The sequence below is a fragment of the Stigmatopora argus genome, chromosome 15 (assembly GCF_051989625.1).
Source record: "Stigmatopora argus isolate UIUO_Sarg chromosome 15, RoL_Sarg_1.0, whole genome shotgun sequence".
NCBI lineage: Eukaryota > Metazoa > Chordata > Actinopteri > Syngnathiformes > Syngnathidae > Stigmatopora > Stigmatopora argus.
The window spans coordinates 6860200-6882268 of NC_135401.1; the positions used below are offsets into that span (position 1 = coordinate 6860200).

The 22069-nt window shown below is 41.0% G+C and overlaps 1 protein-coding gene across 2 annotated transcripts; it reads left to right on the forward strand.

Moving 5' to 3' along the window:
* The first annotated feature begins 8187 nt into the window (after positions 1-8187).
* Positions 8188-18730, forward strand: slc7a14a (solute carrier family 7 member 14a). Of its 2 annotated transcripts, XM_077621189.1 has the most exons (12): positions 8188-8328; positions 8435-8583; positions 9828-9988; positions 11699-12122; positions 12707-12943; positions 13746-13963; positions 14441-14587; positions 14930-15138; positions 15211-15358; positions 16298-16784; positions 16853-17089; positions 17500-18730. In XM_077621189.1, the coding sequence occupies exons 4-12, from the start codon at positions 11816-11818 to the stop codon at positions 17757-17759; spliced, it is 2250 nt and encodes a 749-aa protein (XP_077477315.1). In that variant the 5' UTR covers positions 8188-8328; positions 8435-8583; positions 9828-9988; positions 11699-11815; the 3' UTR covers positions 17760-18730. The 2 variants fall into 2 exon arrangements, with proteins under 2 accessions (XP_077477315.1, XP_077477314.1); XM_077621188.1 differs by lacking the exon at positions 9828-9988.
* Positions 18731-22069: the final 3339 nt, after the last annotated feature.

The following is a 22069-nucleotide window of genomic DNA, read 5'->3' on the forward strand; positions in this document are numbered from 1 at the left end:
TATGCTTGAGACTCAAAGGTTTCATTAAGTCACAGGAGAACAGGTAAAAATGCAATTTCACTTGAATGCAGTGACTTATCACGTTTCATTGATGGCGAAAAAGCATCTTAACACTGACTTGCCCTCAATGCTAGAGAAAGAGTTACATACATTCAATAAAACTACTATTGATGTCCGCAAGATGGCAGCAAACGTCAATTATTAGGACTACCTGATCAGAAACCATATCCAAATTTCCTCTTTTTCTCACTGCTTTGCAGTTTGATGAAGTAAATCATTGGTTGCCATAGATTTGCAATCATTTTGTTGACTGTGACCTCTAGGGTCCTCTGTTCAGTTGTGTTTGAGTGCAAGGACCCCCCTCCATGTTCTCCAGAAATGATATTTTGATGGTAACAGAAGCAGGAGGGAGTTATTTTGTAACTTTTCCTGACAATTCTATACAAAAAAAGTGTGAGGGAGGCTTGTTATGTCATATGACTGGAAACTTGAATTTCGTTATTTGAATTCACAGCTGTGTTGTAACAATAAATAATAAAATAAAACAAATGGTAAAAGGGGTCACAGTAGCTGCTGTACATAACATATCAGTCCACATTTCATCTTGCAAGAAAACATGGTAAACATTTTGTTTGTGTGTATGTGTTCCAGATTATTGAATTACATGACAATCAGGGAAAGTTTGGCATTTGATGGTTGAAACCTTTCATTTAAGAAAAGTATCATTTCTGTAGTTGGTGTTGTTTGTAGGAAATTGTGCAAATGGAGAGATGGCCTTGGATAAACTTTCTTAACTGGCCACCTGTTCCCCCTATGGCAGAGCCTTGAACCTTTGCATGTGTGCGTCTTTCCAGGTCCATTAGTAGACCGGCGGTGGTTGGAATGTCCCAAAATGGTGTTCGCGCGGGCCGGAGGGTGGTTGTCAAAAAGAGAGAAGAGTGAATAGATGGCGGTTTGGCTGAATTTTTATTTGAAACAGATGGGCAGGGTTTTAGGGAAGAAGACTCTCTTTCACGATGTTCTTCGTGCTGGCATTGATTTCACTGAATTGGCTGCCATGCCATTGGAAGTAATAAACAAGCATCTATTGGCTCATTGGGGGAAATGGATTAGGCATATATCGCCGTCAATGGCAGCCAATTACTTAAGTGCTCTGATCTTCCAGTGAATGTTTTTTACATTGAAGCGATTTTTTTTAAATTTATTTTTTCTATAGGATTAGATAGTGTTTGTAAGATTTATATGATGACGACACTGCAGCTGTTGGGATATTTTGAATCAAGATGAATTGTATTAATATTTACACAATAAGTTTGTATTTGTTTAAAAATGGCTTCAAGTTTACTTACTAATGTGTGCTGTCCAATGAAAGACAAAAAAAAAAAGGGAATAGGGGAGTACTGAAGCAATGCTGTTGTCATCTTAGTAACAGGTGTCTTGTCAGCTCCCCTCCCACACTTTCCATCACAGTCGTACATTTGACACAGTCATCTTCTGGAAACACAACAATCCAAGTTTCCAGTCATTCTTGGAGAATGTGATATCATCCAAGGGAAAGATTGCTTAACGCTTCTTCAAAGAAAAAAAATGTCAAGGACACTTTGATCCAGACAATTTGGTGAATTGGACACATTACAACTTCCCTATTTGGCCTTTTGCGAACACTGGAAGATGCTAAGAACTGACTTTCACCAGTCAAGAGCGAAATAATTTTTTTGCAAAAACATAATCATACACCATCAAAAGTATGAAATATACCTTTGAGAATGATGATTGACAAGTGCCGAGAAGGAAGTTAAGAAAGGAAGCTTGAAAACCTGCTGTTCTGGCCTTTTTTTAGTCATACCATGTAAAAAGGAAGTCAAAAGATGTTAATTTTAGCTCTTAAGGGAGAATATTGATTGCGTAGGTAAAAGTTGGCCATAAATGTTCCCAATTTTGACATCAGATTGGTAATTAGTATATTTTATTTGAACTTTTGTGTCCTTCAAACTAAAATTTGACAAAAATAATACAGATATTGACGTCAAGGCCATTGACATTGATCATTCACTGCTAATCATCCTAGTTTAAATAAATTGGTCTTTCAGTGGCAGACAATGAGTTAAAATGAAGGCAGTTTTTAGTGTGTTGTGTGTGTGGGCGGATGTAATGCGGTGCATATGTTCCGCAGTGTGTTTGTGGACGCAGGAGGACTGGGAGCGGCTATGAAAACAGCGTGGGCCAGGGTATGCCTGGAGGGGTTATGGGATCGGCTGGATTCGCCGCGGGGGAGCGCGCAAACCAGACGCCGACCCCCAGAAAAGCGGCACTCATTTTGCCACCTTATGAACAGTGAGCACGTGGGCAACCACGGACGCCATGATGTTTGCTTGTTTGTGACTTCCAAAAGGAAGAAGGTTCAAAATCCTATTTTTTGCTTTCTTCTGCTTTTAAAACCTCAGACAAAATGACCAGGCTTTCACATCTGGGAAGCAACTGTCACGCCGAGATATCCATTTGTCTTCTCGCAAAACTCCGACCTCCCGCTAGCCCATTTTATGAAGTCCAAATATTGACCCAGGCGGACAGTGAATGATCCCCAATGACGATGATGGCCCAGATCATGTGGATCTTGAAGACTAAATGAAAAATCTTTAACGGTGTTCATGACTAGTAGACGTCCAGGCCATTGGAACTGGGAGGGTGAATGTGCTGTTGGCCATCATACTTCAAATGGATTGGTCATCTGGCAACCAATGATTTAACAAGAAAAATGAGAAACTACTCCCTATTCATATCTAGATTCAAAATAAAATACCCCATGACATAAAATTTCCAGTGACCTGTGGTCACGCAACGATAACGGATATTCAAATGTAGCTTTATTTAAAAAAAAAATCTGATTATTTTCACTATTTAGTATTTCTTAAATTTTAATGAAAAAAACAAGGGATTTAAATCATTTTTTTCACATGAAAAGATGCAAATAAAATGTATATAATAAACAATATTTTTAATTCTACTACGCATAACTTTTATTATCGTTATTATTATTATTGTCATAGTTTTTTCTATTTTAAAGCGGAAAAACGGTGACTATTCAGATTTCTCACGTCCTCAGGGGAAGCAGTTGTGCGTTGTTATCTCCCAGTTTGAACAACATTGCAATTGAAAACATGTTTTCCACTACTGTGTGTGTTTATATGAAAATAAAAAGAAAGTATGCAGCACAGAGAGCACACACAGATACGTAAAACAGCGGATTTGCTTTTCTTGGCTCAACGTTTTTGTTATCCTCTCTCCATCCTTCAGTCCTAACTGCACGTCTCTTTGGGGTGATCAAAGGCTAAAAAACACACCTCCTTCATGGACTTCTTTTCAACACGCTTTTGAAGAACTCTATTCTTTGAAGCTTTCCAAAAATGTTACTTCTCCAAGTATAAGGGCCACAATATGTAGGAGTATAGTCAGAACATTGTTGCAAACGTCTGATAGATGGTGGCTCGAACCCACGAAGTTTGGAAAAAAGATTTTCTACCTCCCTTGATGCAGCAGTCCTTTCATTCCAGAATTTGGCCTTCATTGGCCACATTTGCATAATCGTTATTTATTTTGGTCCTGTCACTACGGGTGCACGCCGGTGTCTGTCGGGCAACTGCTCATTTTGCTTTTCAGAAATTCTGAAATAGAACTGTTAGTTTAGCAAAACATGCACACGCACACACACATGGGTGTAATATTAGTAGCCATAGTTTCCAGGTCAAGTCAAATCTCGGGGGACGTTCTGGGTTTCTTTCTAATTGTTGACCTAGAGAGGTAGTTGGCTTGAATTGAACCACATGGAGGTGCTTCAAAGGAAAATACTTTTACCTCACAGACCTGATATAAGGGGAATTTTGTGCATTAATATCTAATGACATTGGCATATTTTACAGTCAAAAATGAATACATTGTCTTCAAGCTGAGCCACCTCGTGGTGTAGAGGTTCACGTGCCTGACTTCTGTGTGGGCAGGTGTGGGTTTGATTCCTGATGGTGGCTGTATGATTGGGAATGCAGGTGGTTGTTTGTCTCTTTGCGTAGCCCCCGACTGACTGGCGACCAGTCTAGGGTGTAGATTGCTTTTAGGCCGACGATAGCTGGGTTTGGCTCCGGCAACTCCCGCAACCCTTTCGAGGATGGGTGGTATAGAATATGAATGGATGTCTTCAAGCTTGGAATTCATAGTGAAAATTCAGTACAGTGTTAATAGTAATATATATTAAAAAAAGAAGTAAGCATATAGACCAAGTGTTAAGATAACATTATGATGAAGTACTTGAAAGACTGTTTGAAATGTGCCCAGTAGGTTCTGTGAAGTGTGCGCCTCGACTCCGCTAATGTAACGCGACCCCCGTCATCTGGCTCCAGTTTGGACCCGTTGATTTAATCTTGGGTCTCCCCCGTCGAGGCCAAAATGTCTCAGTCCGCGCACGCTGGTGACCAATCAGATACATCCTGTCGTCTCCTGCCACCCTAGACCATGTTCGGACATGTTCGCCGCTTCCTGCCGCGTAATTCAATCAATCGCTTGGACTGCAATTCTTTATTAGATCTGTGAAAACACGACTAGATTTCCATTCGCTTGTCCAAAGGTTATCCTACACCTGATTTTTTTTGGACAAAGTTGGGAATGTTAAACTTTTCACAGCCGTTTTGAGTTTACGGACATCTAAAAATGTCCTATTATGCAGTATAATTTTAGGAAAAGAAGCCAATAGTGGGACAAAGGGAGTTTGTTTTAATGTGTATTTGTATTAACTCATTGGCTGCCTACTCTTTAATTGAAAAAAGCATTGCTTTCTACCTTGAACTTTGTTTACTGCCTCCTATTGGCTTGGATCTCAAATCAAAGTTCAACTACAGTTTTTAAAACATGTGGTATCATTTAAATTGTATTTATTTTTCTTGTTTTTCAAGTTTCACCCCATTAAAATAATCTGTTTCCAGTGTGACATTTGACCTCCCCCGGCTTGAGAGTCCTTTTATTCTGGCCTTTTTTTTCCATCTACAAAAGCCATGTCAAAATGTCACTAAACATTTTTACAAGCCCGTGTTCTCGCTCTGCATTCACGGGGGGGAAGAATTGGACACGGTAGCTCGTTTTGACGAGGGACAGGTCAGGCTGCCTGCAGTGGTGACTTGAAATAGGAGTTTTGCTCTTGTAATTCAAAACGGCCTTCATTTGAAATCATCTTTCCTCATCAAAATACATGGAAATGTCGAAATTGAATTCCAATGACTGTGTCTTTTGTCGCCTTTATTTTCCCAGCACGAGGCAGTCTACGTAATAAACCCATATGTCTGTCAGGATGGTATTAGAATCCTCATGTGAACTGAGTCACCGATTCAAGCATATATTAGAACAGCAGGGTGTTAAGTGGGTCCTTAGGGAAAATGCGCCCCAGACAAAATATAAAATACAGCAAATGCCTGGCGAGTATTCAATGCACTCTACTTTGAAGACAGGTTATCATACAATTTAACTGTAATTTCATTAAAATACGCTGTTGGGAATATTATGTCCAGTCAAAGTCAGTTTGTTTGCTGATCTTAACATTTTAGCTAAATAGGCATCTATCATTTTATAGGCTTAATTATGGTTTACAGATTTGTGTAAGCCGCCTGATGGTGCAGTGGATCTTCTGCCTGACTCCGGTGCATTCAGTCGGGGTTCAATTCCCACTTGATGGCAGTGTGAGTGATTGTCTATCTCTCTGTGTGCCCAATGACTGACTGGTAACTAGTTTAGGCTGTGGTTTACCTTTTGCACGAAGACAGTTGGGTTAAGCTCCAGCAACCCCCGCAATGTGTTTGTAATATTATTTGTTGAATTTCTTGTTAGCTGAGTGAATTGCACTCCATTAATGTATCGTGTTGTTTTGGTGTCCTTTCTTGATGCTGAAAAGCCAAAAAAGGAGGAAGGAGGTGACACTCTTCAGGAGCTTTGCATATCAATGAATCACGCTGACCATTGGTGGGTGTTTAGTGTGCGTGTGGGATGAGTCACGTCTGACCTTGGGTGGATTTCCCGGACAGCTACTCTGGTTAAATCCTGAATAGATGGAGGCTGAAAACGCAAACTGACAATAAAGCTTTAAGCAGGGAACACAAAATATATTTTTAATATAAACATTTTTTGCGATTGTAAAATATATTTACAGAATTATTAATTTTCCTATTTAATGTAATTATTTTAAGTTCAATGATAATCAGACACTTATAGGATGAATAGTGATTAAATAGAAAAGCCCTAAATCCTTTTAATATTCTCTTTTCAAAGATAACTTTTCTATTTGTAAAAGTGGACTATGTACACCAAATAATTTTTATTATTTGAGTCAGACAAGTAAACATCTACACCACGAGGGAGGACAAATAAGACCAATTGAAGAATATTAACCCTACATTTAATGTGATGGAAGACAACATCAACAGTCCGGCCTTCACAATGCTGGGCTCCATTGTTCATCACTATGGTGATCTGTGCAAGTGTGTGTGTCCATTTCTTCTTCTTCTCATTCGCCAGAGGTGTAAATGTCAGCCTCATCTATTATAGGTGAGCTTTTAATTGCTTCCACTTAAAAAGAGGAGCCGCGCTCAAATGTCTCTCGGGTTTTTCCTGCTCTCGCCACATGCAATAATTGCAATGCTATCACTGCTTAATTGTTCAATGCATTGCCATTGTGAAAAACCAGAAGCAAAGCATAGAAGCAAGGGTGATACTATTAGATGTTGTGTTCATCCTTCTGAGAAGGGTCAGCCGAGCCCGGTGGCGCAATGCCCGCGTCAGACATAGGTGCATTATGGGTAGTTGGACTCATCTGTTTTTCCGCCAAAGGCGCGACGTTCAAAGTGTCACATGACATTTTGCCTTGTTGACAAGCTATGACCTAATTTGCATTGGAAATTTACAATACTGGGATTTAGGCTTTGTGTTCATTTAATGATGGTATTTTGGAATAGGAATTTAACTGAGATATATTTTTTTATTTGAAAATACATTGTTTTTATTGCTAATAATGAAAATAATTACCGTTTGAAATACTAATCACTTTTTTTGTAAATCAAAATTAAAGGATTATTTGGTACCAAAAGTACTGTATGATGTAAATGATGATTTTTAATAATTGTATCTATTATTTTTACTGCGATTGACACTGGCAACCAACTCAGGGTAGACTCTGGCAACCTCGCGACCTTGATGTATTTTTACAAAAAGAAATAATGCGGTCATATATTGTGTGTGTAGAGTTCCAAGATTTCGTACTACTATTTTTTATTGACATTTCCCACTTTATGATATGTGTACTATATGCATGCTTTTCTGATCACAGTACAGTCATGTGATGAATATTTGACGAGAAAAGCCTTCGGGTGTGTGCTGCCTTCGTCGCTAAACGTATTTTCTCCCCTTGATGCCATTAAACATCAATCAGGCCGGTGTGCCCACCCCAGCCTACCCCAAATGCCCTCCCAGCCAAAATGTCAGCATGCACCCCCACTTGTGGCCTTTCAATTGATTTCTTTGTTGCCATGACTACTTGTTGTAACTTATTGATCAGCGGCATTGTTGCAAAGCATGACTTCAATCAACGCATGGGCACCACTACGGTGCGCAAGGCTTTGGATTGCAGCTGAGTCACTAAATATTAAGATAACTATAAAATATGACTCAGATCATTCTGTCCTGTCTTTCCTTGACTACTCTGCATTTAATTTCAAATTAAAATAGTTTGTGTACACTGTACACTACACCGTAACCTGGCCGCTAGGCCGTCGTAGGGCACACACAGAGAGAGCCAACCATTTGCTACCAGTCAGGCGAATGAACCACTACACCAATTTAAGTTTCATTCCTCTTCTATGTTCCTTTCATTCACAAAGCATAACATGGCACACCCCGATCCGCACCGCCATTGGTCCATTTCTGGCCCATCCCTTGCGCCAACTTGCTCCTCACGCATCCAAGTCATCCTTTAGTGTCATTCTGCTTACCGGGCAAAGATCGGCGTCTAAAGCAAAGCCTTTTGCCGTCACACAACAACACGATCGTCACCAGACGGCGAATGACTTCAGAATGTACTGCACCGCATTGTGGAAAAAAAAAGAAATCACCGTGTGCGCATGTACACACAACTACACAGCTGATCGTGAATGATTTAAAGCTTTTTGCATCATTGTCCCCTCCCTCCTCCCTTCCTCCCAAGCACCACTCCTCCTCTTCCTCCCCCCTCTCCCTCCTCTTTCCCAGCCCGGAGATGCTGCTGCTGCTGATGCGGGCATCGTTTCATCCGGCCGTGCCGCAGTGAGTCTCCTCCTCTCCTGCCATCACCACTTCACATTTTCTTTATGTTTAACCCTGCCCTCACTGTTGCGCTTTTTTCTTCTTCACACGCCGCACTACACGTCAGCGATCGGCTAAAGGTGATGCAGCAGCTGGCGTGTTGTTGTCTTCTCCACCACCAGCACCAGAGCCGCCGGGGGACGCGCGCCTCACCTTGACCGGACAGGGGCATCATTGGAGTGCAGGAAGACGGGGGTGGAAGCTTTTTGCAGGCGGGTCAGTTGAATCTATATATCTATACTGTATATTTCAAGCACTCTGGTCTATGACATAATGTGTCACAGAGCAGAAGTGGGCTAATCCCTCATGACACTGCTCTCTCTCTATTTCTGTCTATTTCTCTATCTCTCATGCTAGTAAGTTGACGTGTGTAGCCCCCACCAGCACGCCACACGTGCTTGAAAAATAGTCAATATTTGCACAGTGATTGACTAGCGACCAGTTCAGGGTCCACGGTAATTCAAAATGATAAATACATATCTTGTTCAAACAAATTGTTTGACTCATTCACTGACATTGAAGGCGATAGACTGTTAATCCACGTGAAATGGGAGGGTCCCCAACCCTCCCAGTTCAAATGGATTGGTCGTCTATCGTTCTCAATGGCACTGAAATGTGATTCTTCACTCATTTTTGAAGAAAAAAAGTTGAGAATCAGTTCATGGCAGGAAAAGAAAATTAGCTATTTCACTGCCACCAGTAGATGTCAAAACCATTTGAACTGATGGAAGGCATTGAATCATTTTCTTTCATTGCCATTGACAGTGATAGACATCCAATCTGTTCCAGCCTGGGACGTCAATCACTCTCAATGGCAGCCAATACGTTTACCCTCATGCTGTTATATTAAATATTTATTAGTGAGCATGAAACTCACCCAAAAAAATCAACCTGTCAGCCAGGCATCACATTTGTTGACAAGAAAGACCGAAAACTAAAAAACAAGAGAGTCGAAGTCAAGGATTATGTAACAGACAAATTTAGTAACAGCAGATTGCACACACACACTTTCCCCAAAGACATCCTCACATCAGCGTGCACATGTTGGTGTATCTTAGCTAGTGTTGCAGTGCGCTTATTTCTTCAAATAGTGGCGCTGACCTTTAATCACTGGCTGCCATTGACACTGAGTCCAATTTATTTGAACTGGGAGTGGTACGTGTGAGGACAATACATGAACAGCCTGTATATTTGGACTATTTAAATACTCTCTCACACATACATATATACATATATATATATATATATATATATATATATATATATATATATATATATATATATATATATATATATATATATATATATATATATACTTAGATATATGTGTGTGTGAGTATTTAAATAAGTATTTAAAAAAGGTTGGGTTTTAAAGTTTAGAATTGCGAGAAAAATGTTCTTTTCAAATTCAACTTTTAAGGTCTGATCATCATATAATTGTCTCCCCATTCATATTTTAGAGTCATATTGGCTTCCAGGCATACTTCCATGCTCTGGTGGAGACATTTGTGCCGGAAACATTGGTCGCCAGGCAGTCTGGCCTGTGAATTATGTCTGCAGTGTGTTGGTGAGAAACAACCGACACTTTCATCTCTCCATGTACAGGACCTCAAGCCGAAAGGTTGTCAATTCTTTGCTTTATGGGGCCTAAGCATAAGCATCCTTGTTTATGTACAGTCTAGCTATTATTCACATTTTCAAATCGACTATAAGTGCATTGAAATGTGTGATGGGATAGACATTGGCCATTACAAAGTGATAAGTGAGATTGAAAGTGGTAGTGCAGGCTGAACGATCATGTTTCAATGCCGAGAGACGTCCAATCCATTTACCTCTGAGAGGTTGGCAGCAAGTGATCGCTACTAGTCCTCCAGTCCAAATGAAACGCCTTTGGCCGACTGTTCCACAGATCACGTCCTAATCAGGTTATTCTGACACTAATTCAGAACAGGCTGACCAATTTTTATGTATGATGGATTAGATGACACGATGGACATCCTGATAGGTTGCTGGAATGGAGATGAAATTCGAGATGACTTCCAATTTTTGGGACATTTGGGCCCTTTTATTGTCCATCATTTAAATGTGTCAGTCGTTTCGCCGAGACACAAGATCCACACCCTAGACTGGTCGCCAAACAATTGCTGGTAGTCACATTCACAACAATCTTCAATTCCGTGTCCTCAATGTGTAAATGGGTCTTTGAGACATAGATCAATAACACGACCCTCTCAGGTAGATGGCGGATAATAGCATCTTAGGCTTTCTCCCTTCTATGTAATTGGCTGTGTTTGCATTTTAGAGATAATCCTCCCCCTTTTCTGCTAAATACAAGGACAAGCTTTATCTGGTTGCTGTTGGCAAAGCGTGAAGCGCAAAGAACACCTGCTGCCGGCCTGCCCGCCTACGACGCTTTGTGTCCTCTTGTTTGCGCCACGTATGATTGTGCAAACACACACACCGAGTATGCCTATCCACTCACAGACACACAATGTGAACATATTTGTCTCTCCTTTCATGTGCAAAGCAACACATCAACATACAACCACACATGTCTATTTGGAGGCACGAGCACAAAGCATACTTTCCTTAAAAAAGAAGAATGTTTAATTAGTCTTATTCTTAAACAAAATACACTTTTCTGTTGAAATTTTATTTTTAATCAGTTTTGTAAAAAAAAAAGTTGTCAACACATCTATCAATCATACACACGACACAGAAAGAAAATCCATTTGTCTTTAGTAAAATGTTTATTTTTAAAAATGATTTATTTATTATTATTATCTTCATTGTGATTATCATTATTATTGTCTTAAAACAAAACGTGTACTCCACTTTTTTAATCATAAAAAGGTTTTGTTTTTTATTAGCATGAACAAACAGAAAACTCAGAAAGTACTGTGTTTGACTGTTTAAAAAAAAAACAAATCAGCTTTAAAGCTGCAAAGCAAATATGCGCATGTTAGCAGTCATGTGTGTTCAAACACTAATGGCAATCATGGGCGGAGTGGCTGATATTACAGCGGAGCGGCGACGTGGGCGTGCGGCTCGTGGCCGAGTGTTTGCTCGCTAAACTGGATGAGTGCAAGTTAATGTTGAGTAAAGAGAGCAGAGCACACAGCTATTCGAACCAGTAATGGCCCCCTTTTCTCAACGCCGAGCATCAGGTGCACGCTATCGAGAGAAAAACAGTCCGTGACACCACTTTCAACCACCGCCAATCATAAAATGACACGCAAAAGTCTCGAGGGCCCGAAATTGAAGAGGAATGTAATGTTTTTGGACTGAATGGAAACAAGATGAGTCTGTTTGTTTTGTGTGTGATTTGTAGGGGCTATCTGACCATGTGGAGACCAAAGATTAAGTGAAGCCCAGACAACGTGGCCAGCTCATCTTCCGAATAATACAAACCCCAAACAAAGATCTTATTGGACTCAAAAGTGTGGCCATGAGCGGCCTGGCAGGCAAGCTGGACCCCCGTCGGGTCCAGTGGGGAGCCATGTGGCACACTTTTACATCCCGCGTCCTGAGAACCAAGCCTGTAGAGTCCATGCTGGACTCGGCCATGTCCGGCACGGGACCGCACGGCACCCGGCTGGCCCGTGTGCTCTCTACCGTGGACCTGGTGTCGCTGGGCGTGGGCAGTTGCGTGGGCACGGGAATGTACGTGGTTTCGGGCCTGGTGGCCAAAGAAATGGCCGGCCCCGGCGTTATTGTGTCCTTCATTATCGCCGCTGTGGCCTCCATTTTGTCAGGTAAGAATGCCTTAAATGGTCCAACATGGGAATGAATTTACCTGTGAAGTTTACCTTTTTTCAACTGTCCACACTTGCTTGTGAAAATCACCTTAACGGCAGTTTGCTCGGCCAAACCAATCAGCAAAAGTACCTAGTTCTTGTAACAAAATGAACTTGATGCTAAAGTAACTAGTTATAAATTAATGTAGGTGTTTTGGTCCAACGTGGCACATTCAGGTAAATAAAATTGTTGCATACCGACGTACGGTGTTTGTAAGGTTTTTTGGGGGTTTGTAAGGGGAATCATAATCATTTATAAGGGCAGTTATCGGCAGAGGTTGACAGGTATGTTGTTGGTACCTGGATGAGTGATCACATTGCAAAAAGTAGTATGTCGACTCATCAATGCTCAAGTGATTTATGCTAATACTGACTCATGTTACCTATCACGCCTTTATCCGACCTACCTTTCCTTCTTTTGTTTTGTTTTCCTATAATCTTTGGGGATGAGTTGTATTTTTTTCTTCAACTATAAATATACTGCAGCAATACTAGAGTTCAGGTGTTTAAGAGTCTGCTTAATCCTTCACCTCTTGTGTCAGGAGTGTGTTATGCCGAGTTTGGCGTGCGCGTGCCAAAGACCACCGGCTCGGCCTACACGTACAGCTACGTGACGGTGGGCGAGTGTGTGGCCTTTTTCATCGGCTGGAACCTGATCCTGGAGTACCTGATCGGCACAGCGGCAGGCGCTTCGGCCCTCAGCAGCATGGCCGACTCGCTGGCCAACCACAGCATCAGCAGCTTTATGACTTCGCACATCGGAACACTCAACGGCTTTGGTCAGTTTTTAATTTTTTTTAATACTATGATCAAAAGACAAAGAAATCCAATAGAATACGGTGTGGCAAACACGCATATTATTTGTTGGGTGGTCAGGCAAGCAGTGGATGTTTTTTCCATTAGAAAACTGATGGATGTGCTGTCATCTGGCGGCTCGGTCGCTTGGCAACACGCGTATCGCATCACCCGAGCTCGGCTCGGTTCCCATTGCTCGCTCTGTTGTTTGCTCACAGTGTTGCATCAGCAGCAAACATTGCCTGTGAATTACGGCGGCGTCTGTCGATACAGATGTTTTTTTCCAAGCTAAAGTTGATTATGTTATATTTGAAAAATCGGAGCCCCGATAAACACAATTTATAAAACCCTTAACAGGCCCTTAACACATATAGCAACCAAAATACTGTTTCATAATATTTTGTCCCCTAGTGATACTTTAACTAAAGTGGACAGAAAATCAACCAACTAAATTGGCATTTTATTCCAATTCAAAACACCTTTAAATGTCATTATCTTTATCTGACCGATTAATGTGCAAAATATTGGCGATGCCCGTTTAACTTTATACCTGAAAAATTGTAGGAACTGATTTACAGACATATTCAATATCACTCATAGCACAATTTTAGTTGTACTGTGTGTTAAAATGTTTGTCTTGTTTTATGTTATTTTACATTTTCAGGTGTCACTAAAGAACACGATTTTATCCTTAGCTCCCCTTGTTTTATCCTTACAAAAAAAGGTTACTCCTCTGAAAAAAGGCTTTCTTTATTTATTCTAAAACATTTGGTTTGTTCTCATTAGGTAAAGGAGAACAGTCTTATCCAGACCTGCTTGCACTACTCATCGCTCTGGTGGTGACGGTGATCGTGGCGCTGGGGGTTAAAAACTCAGTGGGTTTCAACAACGTGCTCAACGTCATCAACCTGCTCGTGTGGCTCTTTATGATGGTGGCTGCGCTGTTCTTCGTTAACGGGAGCAACTGGGATGACGGCAGATTCCTGCCCTTCGGCTGGTCAGGGGTAGGCCAAGAAAAAGATACTATTTAAACTTTAAGTTTAGTTTGAATATGGGAACATCAAACTCATTACATCTTCAACCTGCAGTTTTTCACCAAAAAACTAGGTCCCCTCATATAATTTCCTTTTATAAGCCACACAAAATGAATAAAAAGACACATATCTTAATTTTGACATATGTGATATAGAGGTTAAAACTGCAACTCTACAGCCAAGGCTTTTGTTGTTTAGTATTTGTTTAGTAATTTTATTTTAAGAAGTCTAAGCTAGTGCTTTTTTTGTTGACTGATTTATTGTGACAGGGTTCACTTATCATCCAACACACATATAAATGAAATAATCATGATCATTATCAGGCTTCTCTATGGGACTGAAAAAAAACATCAACAAAATAAATATATTATGTATGTACTACATATATCAAACAAGTTTAACTCATTTGTCGCCTTATCTTGAACCTTGCGTTTCTCTGTGCCACAGGTCATGCAAGGTGCGGCCACGTGCTTCTACGCCTTCATCGGCTTCGACATCATCGCCACGACAGGCGAGGAAGCCAAAAGTCCCAACACGTCCATTCCGTACGCCATCACCGCCTCGCTCGTCACTTGCCTCACGGCGTACGTGTCGGTAGGTTGCTGTGGCAACCATACAACTCCCTTGCGCCACATTGCAGTTTTCAGCATCCTTAGATGCTTAGCTTGCTTATTTGGAATGTCGGTAGCCGGTTGCCAGCGGCAACCTCCATCTTTGAAAAAGACTATGCCATTGCTGTGAGGCGGAATCCATATACCCACGCGTACCATTTGATAAACTCTTGTTGAATTCAGCACCGGCTGATACCGCAGGCCATCCTTGGCTAGTTAGTAAACGGAACCCCGTTGTGTTGTTCTTAAAAAAAACACGAAAAGTGAACTGAATTATTGTATTGAACACCTGCATAATAATAGACAAGTCATTATATCCCTGCAGGTGTCGGTTATCCTGACCCTGATGGTCCCTTATGATGAGATCGACGCCGACGCCCCCCTGATGGAGATGTTTGCCATGCACGGCTGCATGTTTGCCAAGTACATCGTGGCGGTGGGCTCCATAGCCGGCCTGACCGTGTCACTGCTGGGCTCACTCTTCCCCATGCCCAGGGTCATCTATGCCATGGCCGGCGACGGCCTGCTTTTCAAGTCAGTCCCCTCTTACGCTCAAAGTTTTATCTAACCTGCTGCCAATGACATTTTTTTCCTGATCGCACACAGGTTTCTGGCCCATGTGTCTTCCTACACGGAAACCCCCGCTGTGGCGTGTGTAGTGTCTGGCTTTCTGGCTGCGCTTTTGTCTTTACTCGTTAGCCTCAGAGACCTCATAGAGATGATGTCCATCGGCACACTGCTGGCCTACACTCTGGTAAGCAGAACACAAACAATAAAAAAAAAAATGCAGATTTCACAATCACAGCTAAAACATATCCATTCTTCAAATGTACCTTTCTAATCTGTTAGTCAAAATGTGCAACTATGTAGTCACCCTTGAAAGAATGGGATGGCCAAAAAGGAGTGTTTCAACAAAAATTGAAGACTTTTCAGGAACAAATGCTTCTTTGTTCATCTACTTATAATATTATAATGCACAGTGATAATTGCAACTAGTTTTTGTGGGTGGATTTTAAGCGCAAAATTCAAAATAGTAATTTTCTGCATATTTCCAAGCTTCGTTGGGCTTTTTATTGGTCACTTTTCAATTAAAGTGTGTAACTGTCAAGGTCACCACTTGCATACAAATTTGGAATTTTTGAGTAGATATACCCCTCATAATAGCAACAAAGAAGCAAAACAAAGTTCAAAAGGGTAGTTGCTTGGTGGTAGTAAACTGAGATGCAGGTCCATTTATAATAATAAGAAGGCCATCACAACGTGTATTCCCAATTTTTTAGAGTTATCCAGCATCCATCGTGAGACTTGGCAGAGCTCGTGAGAACAGAATTCGGACTTGTCATCATGGCCCGCAAACATGTCTGTGTCGTGTCAAGTCGTTAGCGCACACATGAGAAATGGAAAACAGGCACACGCTTCTATTATTACACCATGCAAACACTCAAGGGTGAAGAAGACGGAACATTAGGGACACCTGCACTGCCTTGCTCAACAGCGTCTCTGACTATAATTCGCACCACCACAAATTAATCCCATGAATCCCATAATCCCAAAAATACACTTATACATTTTGTAAACAAAGCCGCAGGGTTTGGCGAGAGAGGAACGTAGTGTTTTACCATCCGAAAAACACGCTAATGTTTTCAAATGAGCAACATTCGTTAATGCAAACCTGTAACTTCTACTTGTGCAGGTGAGCCTCTGCGTACTACTGCTGCGTTACCAACCCGAGGGCGACATCCACGGCTTTGTCAACTTCCTGTCTGAGGAGCAGAACAGTAAAAGGAAGGAAGGCGTCATCGCCGAGTGCGAGAAGGATGTGCGCTCCCCGGGCCGTGACGACGCCGACGACACCACCAACACCTGCGGAGCCAAGAACCTGCCGTCGCTGGGGGACAACGAGATGCTCATTGGCAAGCCGGACAAGAACGCCTACGCCGCCGGGCATCCCAACTACGGCACCGTGGAGATGGGCAGTGGCATCGAAGCCGAGGAGTCGGAGAGCGGCGTCTCGCGTCGTCTCAAGAAACTGCTTGGGCCTCGATACTACACCTTAAGGATTCGACTGGGCCTCCCTGGAAAGATGGACCGACCCACCGTTGCCACGGGGAAGACCGTCACCGTGTGTGTGCTGCTTCTCTTCATCTTCATGTTTGCCTTCTGCTCTTTTGTCATATTTGGTAAGAAGTTGTTTGTCATAATCTTGACTAGAAAAGTGGCTAATTCCGAAAATAAAAAAATTTCCCAGGCGCGAGCGCCATCGAGGAGGGTCGCTGGTGGGCAGTACTCCTCCTGATTTTGTTGGTGGTGGTTCTCACCCTGCTGGTGGTCATCATCCTGCAGCAGCCAGAGAACCCCAAGCGGCTTCCCTACATGGCGCCCTGCGTACCCTTTGTGCCCGCTTCAGCCATGTTGGTTAACATCTACCTCATGCTTAAACTGTCTGCCATCACCTGGATACGATTCTCCGTATGGTGTCTTGTGGGTACGTTTTCTGATTTCCTCTTTATAAGGCACTCATCTAACTCCGTGTGCGGTCGTTTAGTTCGGGTGACCAAACGACCGCACACAGTTGGTACATGGTCGATTGGTCGCCGGTCTTTTGGTCGCGGTCTTTTGGTCGCCCGGACGTTTGGTCGCCCGGATGTTTGGTCGCCTGGTCCGGGCGACCAAACGTCCGGGCGACCAAACGTCCGGGCGACCAAACGTCCGGGCGACCAATCGACCGTGTACCATGTAACTCTGTCTTGTAGCGGTTCAATGTAGTTTTTTTTTGGCTGATTGTCTTAAAATGTGTACATAATATCATTTTAAATTGGACCAATTTTGGCAGACTTTGTAATCTTGTCCTGGAATTGGTTATTTTCATCCAGTATAAACGCCTCTTCCCTTTAGGTGTGCTCATCTACTTTGGCTACGGCATGTGGAACAGCACTTTGGAGATCAGGGCCCGCGAGAACGAAGCACACGCGTCCACCTACCAGCGCTACGACCAAGGCGTGGACGAGGGCTTCTGCGGCTTCGACGACGACTTCTACCCACCGCCGCCGGAGGTCACGTCGGGCCGAGCGCCGCAGGCCCAGCCGGAGAGCGATGGCACACCCGTTCGGCGGCCGGGCGCCGCCGTGGAAGAGGAGGACCCCGTGGATTTTTGAAGGTGCTGGACATTTCTCGAATGTAGCGCCACCGGCGGCGGGGCGGGTGAGCGGTCTGTCCAAGCGTGCATGCCAGCATGTAGGTGGATTGCTGTTTGTGTGTGTGGATTCCGTGGGCTAGAGTGTCCCCTCCCTTCTCCTTTGCTATGACCTTCGCCGGTTTTCACCACTGAAAAAGATTCTGCTCCCACCTCTCGAACCACTGATAGCAAAGTGCAGACGTCGTGAGAGATAAGCGTCTAACGGGGCGTGATACCGCACGGCTGATCGGAGCAGTTGCGTTGCTGCTTGGCACCCAAGACCAAAAGTCAATACGTCTTCTGATTGGAGGGAATGTGTTTTGTTACAAGGGGGAAAAAAGGTTATACCAGAGTTGTGCAAACTCTTGGTTAAAGGCCACATTTGACAAATTTCATTCATTTGCAGATGATGTAGAAAGAAATACAATGTTAATATGGCAATGGCAGGTGAAAAGTTAAATAGAACCAGTGTATTACTATTTGAAATAATTTTAATGATGCAGTTGTTTCCAATGTTATTAATGACATGGTCTAAAGTTATTTAGTAATAAAAGATATGTATAAAGATAAAATGTAAAAATATATTTTGGATTAATAAAAAAAATTGGGAATGTTAAAGTATCTTTTGAAAATATAATTTTGATTAATGGAAAAAAATGGGAATGTTAAAGTATCTTTTAAAAATATAATTTTTATTAAGAAAAAAATTGGGAATGTTAAAGTATCTTTTAAAAATATAATTTTGATTAATACAAAAATTGGGAATGTTAAAGTATCTTTTAAATAACCAATACTAGTAACTTTGGCAAGACATTAGAATTATTTCAAATATGTATATAATATAAAATGAATCTTGAGTGAGTCGTCCAGATTAAAAATATAATTTTGATTAATAGAAAAAAATTGGAATGTTAAAGTATCTTTTAAAAATATAATTTTGAATAATAAAAAAATGGGAATGTTAAAGTATCTTTTAAAAATATAATTTTGATTAGGAAAAAAATTTTAAAGTATTTTTTAAATGACCAATACTAGTCATTTTGGCAAGACATTAGAAGTAATTCAAATATGTATATAATATAAAATGATTCTTGAGTGGTCGAGATTGCCCTTCCCTGGTTTTTTATCTTAAACGGGCAAAAAGAAAAATCAGCAGGCCTTGACGTTCTCACACTTTGTCCTAAGGCTTTGCTTGTGATGATGATTAGTGCCTTCATGTTCTGTTTTGTTCTCCTTTGGCTTGTCGTTTATGTTGCGTTCAAACTGTCTGTCTGTGTTTGTTCCATTCTGCATGTTAGAAGAAAAAGCAGACCTTTTTTTATTGGAAAAAGTAGACGCCATTGCTTAACAGTTTCTTCTCGTAATTTCTGTGTGCATGCCTTTTCAAAGAATCTGTGCACTTCTCACTGCTACCTGGTTGCATTTTTGCATCACCACCACGCTGAGACCATTACAATACTTTGGTTTCTTAGGGGAGTTTTATTCTTTTAGGAAACACATTTTACTCAGTGGCTGCCATTGATGAAGCTAGACACCCATCCTTCCCATTTTGACTTGAAACATAATCATTGGCAGGCAGTCCTCCTAGTTTAAATGAATTGGTGTTGTCAATGGAAGGTAATGACTTGTATACCATTAAAAAAAAGTATTGTATTTTTTTCTTTTTATTATAATTTATAGATTTATAACTTTATTTATTTATCAAAATATATAAAGTATAATATATTGACATATATTATATATGTATGTATGATATAGAACATATATTATATATGTATGTATGATATATATACATAATTGAGAAATGGCATCCACATAATCTACTTGGAGATCAACATTTTGGGTCATGTAGGCCACACTTGCAAACTAAATATGTATATGTTGTCTACATGACTCAAAATGTATCCAAGTATTTTGATGCCAGGTGTCCATATGATTAAGGTTATTTTTCAAATGATTCTATATAGTAGTCACTTACCCTATAAAGGTTTCAATTTTGTACCGACAGGACAAAAAAATTGTCCAAAATGGATGCTTCACAACAAAATAGCTGATTTCCCATGTCCTTTAAGAAATTATTATTATTAACTCATGTCTAATGCTCTGCCAGCTATCCCAATTCAAATGGTTTGGACGTCTATTGCTGTCAATACCAGCCCATGAGTTAAAATATGTGTTCAAGAATTAAGAGGCCAAGCCTGAAATCCATTACAAGGTGTTAGTTTTTACATCTTACCCCTTTCAGCTGTCTTCTTTAATTACTAAATTGCACACTTTGTCGGGTTTAAGTCTGGAGTTGACTTGAACACCATTCAACCTTCATTTTTTTTGCTTCTAGTTGAGCAGCAGAACATGAAAAAGCATGAAAAGCAAAACATTGAATTGAAGCAAAATGTGCCACCCAAGAAGTTTTAACACATTCACCAGCCTAGACAGCAATGGACATCCAATCCATTTGAATATGGAAGTCTGACAGCTACCAAGTCGGATTGTTGTGATCCAACCTTCAACAATCACCAAAGTTTACGCTGCCAAGTTCTGAGTTCATAAACGTGAAGAATGTACCAACCCAAAGTTGGAGATTTTGCGTTTTCGAGGGAGGGTGGTGGGTGAGGTTAGTGGTCCCCGCACCTCTTCCCCGTGTGCCCCACTTTGCTGCATTGTTCCCTTGTTAAAGGTGAAGCCTTATTTATCTAATGCACTAAATCTAAGGATGCCACGCTGACCCCTACCCTACCTCTGCTCATGTCACATGGATACAAAGCCCCCCTTTTCATTTCATGACTATAAAAGGCTTGGAAATGGACAGTCACTTGCCCTACTTTTGTACCTTGTTCACCTCTCATGTCAGCCAAAGGCAGTTACAGCTCAGCCAAAATCACCATCACAGATTCAGGTGCCGCCCAGCATTAAATAATGGATTGTACTAAAATAGTATTTGTGTGTTAACGTGTGTGCGAGTCTGTGTGGCACTGACTATTTCCTGGCACTCCTCCTCGTTCAAATGACTGGGCGTCTATCACCGGTAATGGCAGTTAACAAGTTAATTAAGCAAATGTTCTGTTGCGAGTCCAATTTATTTGTAAATTTATAATACTGTTGTAGTCTTTTGTGCTGCGTCAGTTAGCATTTGCATGAGGCTTAAAGAAATTGCAATTGAACTGGAATAGCTGGTATTTGAATGATTCAGTACCATTGACGGGGTTATACGTCCAATCCATCGGAATTGGGAGGGGCCTGCAGCAATGAGACTATAATGATTTGACCAGCCTGTAATAATCCCCTCACATTTTAATACGAATTTGGTTATGAAAAAGTATCTATATTGGCATCTTAAAAGGTGTACTGAAAAGGCTCGGAATAGAAAGAAAATTAAAGCCCTAATATATATAAGATACAAATAGAGTATTTAAAATAGGAATCTAATATATTGAACAATTTTACTGTCGTAAAAAAAATGCCAGACCTGCCCGCCTTCTGTTTCCCATGCTGAGCCAAAGTTATCCACGTTTATGTTCCTTTTAGCGACGAAATGTAGCTAAAATGGGAATTTTCAAACTTTCAAATAAACAAAAACAAAATAAAAAGCACATAGCAAGTATTTTTCTACAGCTACTACCATAAGGAGGACTAAAAGTCTATTTTTGACAACAGTAGAATGATTAAGCTCATTCATATAGGAGAAAAACAATTGACATAGAATAGAAGGCAGGACAGACATGCAGAGAATATTTTAATATAATTCAACGACACATAATAAGGTAGAATTCATCCCACCCACCGCACATGTTCTTCCTGTGCTCGTGTGTTATTTGGCTTCTCTCGCAGCAACTACTCGATATTCCGTTTTCTCTACTTTGTTGTTTTTGTACAATGTCTGTGTTTTAAAAATGATTCTTCTTCATCGTGCATGTGCGTGTGTGTATATGTGTGTGTATGTGTGTGTATAAGTTGTTCACTTGCTCTCGGGGGCACTTTTTTTCTGCTGAGTTGTAATGTTGTTGTTTTTATGCCACAATCAACATGATTTATTGCAAATACAAGAGAAAGGGAAAAAAAGCTATGGTCTTGTTCTTTCTTGCTATCTTCACGGCCTCGATCAAAATAACTAGAATGAGAATTGCTATTCTTGTGGAATCTAATGTTGAAGTCCTACTCCCCCATTTTTGGAAGATGATGTTCTTGAAACTTGGTAGCCTTTAGCATAGGCTAGTATCAATTGATCCTAGAGTGAGATTTTTTTAGTCAAAATTTTGAAGGAGCCACCTCTGTTACATTGTTTTAATGTTG